This window comes from Buceros rhinoceros, unplaced genomic scaffold (assembly GCF_000710305.1).
Source record: "Buceros rhinoceros silvestris isolate BGI_N320 unplaced genomic scaffold, ASM71030v1 scaffold2119, whole genome shotgun sequence".
Taxonomy (NCBI): Eukaryota; Metazoa; Chordata; class Aves; order Bucerotiformes; family Bucerotidae; genus Buceros; species Buceros rhinoceros.
The window spans coordinates 125323-127995 of record NW_010430733.1 but is presented as its reverse complement, the minus strand read 5'-3'; the positions used below and the strand labels follow the sequence as shown (position 1 = coordinate 127995).

General features: G+C 48.3%; 1 protein-coding gene across 1 annotated transcript in view; it reads right to left on the bottom strand.

Moving 5' to 3' along the window:
- PAPPA (pregnancy-associated plasma protein A, pappalysin 1) overlaps positions 1 to 2673 on the bottom strand; it is a gene marked incomplete at both ends in the record, with an annotated part of 111586 nt that overhangs the window by 9790 nt on the left and 99123 nt on the right. Inside the window, one exon of the mRNA XM_010143121.1 lies at positions 2 to 164. Coding sequence (XP_010141423.1) covers positions 2 to 164 — 163 coding nt within the window. The remainder of the gene's footprint in view (position 1; positions 165 to 2673) is intronic.

Genomic DNA, 2673 nt, shown 5'->3' with positions numbered 1-2673 from the left:
GATGGGGTCGAAGTTGTGGAAGGAACGCAGGGCCACCCCGGAGATGGCCACAAACTGGGAGCTGAAGCTAATGAGGACAGCCTGGGTGTGATAAAAAGGGTGACTGAGGTCATGGATGACGGGGATAATCAGGGGATTGTTCCTGCAGCTCAGGACGTGGACACCTGCCAGAGGAGAGAAGATCAGAGGAAGGGTCAGACTTAACACAATCGCTTCCCGAAGCCGTGGGCACTTCAGAAGCATTTCACCCATAGGAATGGCCCTATAGAGCTGAAAAGTTATGGTAAGCTGCCTGGAGGGGCTTCCCAAATCGCTCCAGAGAGCTTAGCCGAGAAGTATATCCCCCCAGACAGCCGAAGAAAGGCTGCCATTCTCTTCGCGAGCGCGGCAGGCTCTCAGAGCAGTTTCTTTAGACCACAGCTACGTTTCTATTGTGCTCTGTTAAATCAGGAGCAACCATCACGGAGGAAGCGGAGTCACACTATTGTAAAATCGGTCTGAGAGGACAGTTGGAGCCTTTATAACGCACATCAAATGGTGCCGGCAGGCTGGGTGGCTTTGTGCACCGTGGGCAGTGCACCAGTGGTTTGTTTGTAGCTGTGCATGTCATTAGCCCTCAGCGTAAAACTTTGTTGCATGAGCTCTACACTAAATGTGCCCAGTTTTGATCCTTTTGATGGTTTTCAGCCTTCTGGTAGCTTGCTCTCTGCTAACGATGGTCCTGGAGCGAGAAACGAGGCTGATGGACCCACTGACAGGTCATCTCATTTGAGAAGAAAATAATTGTGTCTTGGGAAAATAAAAATGTCTCGAGACGTTGAGGTGTGCAGAAGCACCAGAGAGGTGAAAAGGAGACTTCTTCATCCCTTTCCTTCAGCAGAGAAGGCGCTTAGTGATAGCTGGGAAAAAACTCCCACCATCAAGTAGAGGCAACCTGAATTTAAATGGGCCAAATCCATCTCAGGGGTAACTCAGAGGACAGACAGCTGTCGGCTGGCCTCAAAATTCATTAACCGAAATACACGGCCTGACAGCTGACTGCAAAGCCCTGCCTCCGCGGCTCCGTGGCATCGCTCCGAGGATCAGCTTGGCTCCAGCTCCATTCGCTCCACTGGAGCTCCCCCAGCAATGGCTTTGGCCCAGGCCCTTTGGCTACCCTGATACACTTACAAATCTGAAAATAAAATAAATTCTATTTGCATGTTTAACTGGCTCAGGGATTTCTATTATTTTCCTTTTTTTTTTTTTACCCAGTTCAAATTTCTTGACTCAAAAGGGAAGGAATAAAAAAGTTTTCATTTTTCTCCTTAGAAAGTGATTTCCTGTGAATTAAGACAGATTTTGACCACTCTCTTTAAACATCTCCCACCCTCTACTTAAAAAAATCTTCCTCTAATAAAAAAAAATAAAGCAGAAAAGCGAACCTCTTTTTGTTTTGGTCTTTACCTGACCCTGAAATAACCTCTCTGTCTACTTGCCTCCCACAGGTCTTTTGATATCAGCTCTTTGTGGAACGGTGCACGTTTCTCACTTACAAACAGGTGCAGTTAATACTCAAAATCCCAGGTTCCCAAATTCCTTGGAAGTTTCTGCCTTCTCTGATGGAAAGCCAAGAAAGACCTTATGGTATGAGGCTGTTTATTCACTTCAATTTCATTCCTCGCACTCAGGTGGAGTCCACGACAAAACAGACCCTCAAGAGCTGAACTGTAGTTGCTGGTGCTTTTGGATGATGACAAAGTAAACTGGGGCTGAACCAGTCAGGTTCGTTTAACTAACCTGCCTTCGGTAACAAAACCCCTCTGAAGATAGTCCAGGTGCCCATGCCAGGGGGGTTAGAGCTGTCTCCAAGCCTACCCCTGTTCCTGTAGCGCTGTGTCCATCTATTCCATGCTCAAGGGCCCTTGCAAAGCGCCCAGCAGCTGAACCCCCATGTCTGCAGTGGCTCTGAACTAACAGTGCTGAGGTGTTTGGCATCCCAGACTCTCCATCTCCTACCGAGACTCAGAAGCAGCTTCTCATTATCTTCTGGGAGTCCACACAGTAAAAACTTGCTCTGATCAAGACTGGAAACTGCACTTCTGGATAGACTGCACTTTGCTCATGGGAGTGTCTTTAGCACACTGAGGACTGATCACGCTTTGAATTACTGCTTCTTCCTGTCGGACGTACTTTCAGCTTGCCACTGACTTCTGCTAAAGGCTGGCTGACCCTCTGCAGTCAATCCCACACCCAGGGCATGCCCAAGTGTGCATCTCAGCTGCGGTTTCTATCTTGCCATGCTGATAATTCAAACGTACCCAGGAAAAGGACTTAATGCCGCACCCAGAAACTCAGAGACGAGTCAGCGACTGGGAGCTCTGTCTGAGTGCGAGCTGCTGGGTAGCCTGCCCACACCTCTCCTCTGCTCCAGGCCAGCCTCTCCTGAAAAGGTCAGAGGGGCTTTTCCACGGTGAAGGCAGCATTTCACTGTGAAGATCTCCAGGCACCAGTCTGAGCCAGGCCAACCTCATGTTGCAACTTGATTGAGGATTTCAAAACCTAACCCTCAGTTTCCTCTTTGCTCCTCTTTCTTGTTCTCTTTCTCTCACAATCTGTCTGTCTGTCTCTATAAAATGCCACATTAAGAATTTCTTGGCATGCTTGTGTCTCCATCAGTTATTTCTCAGAGGG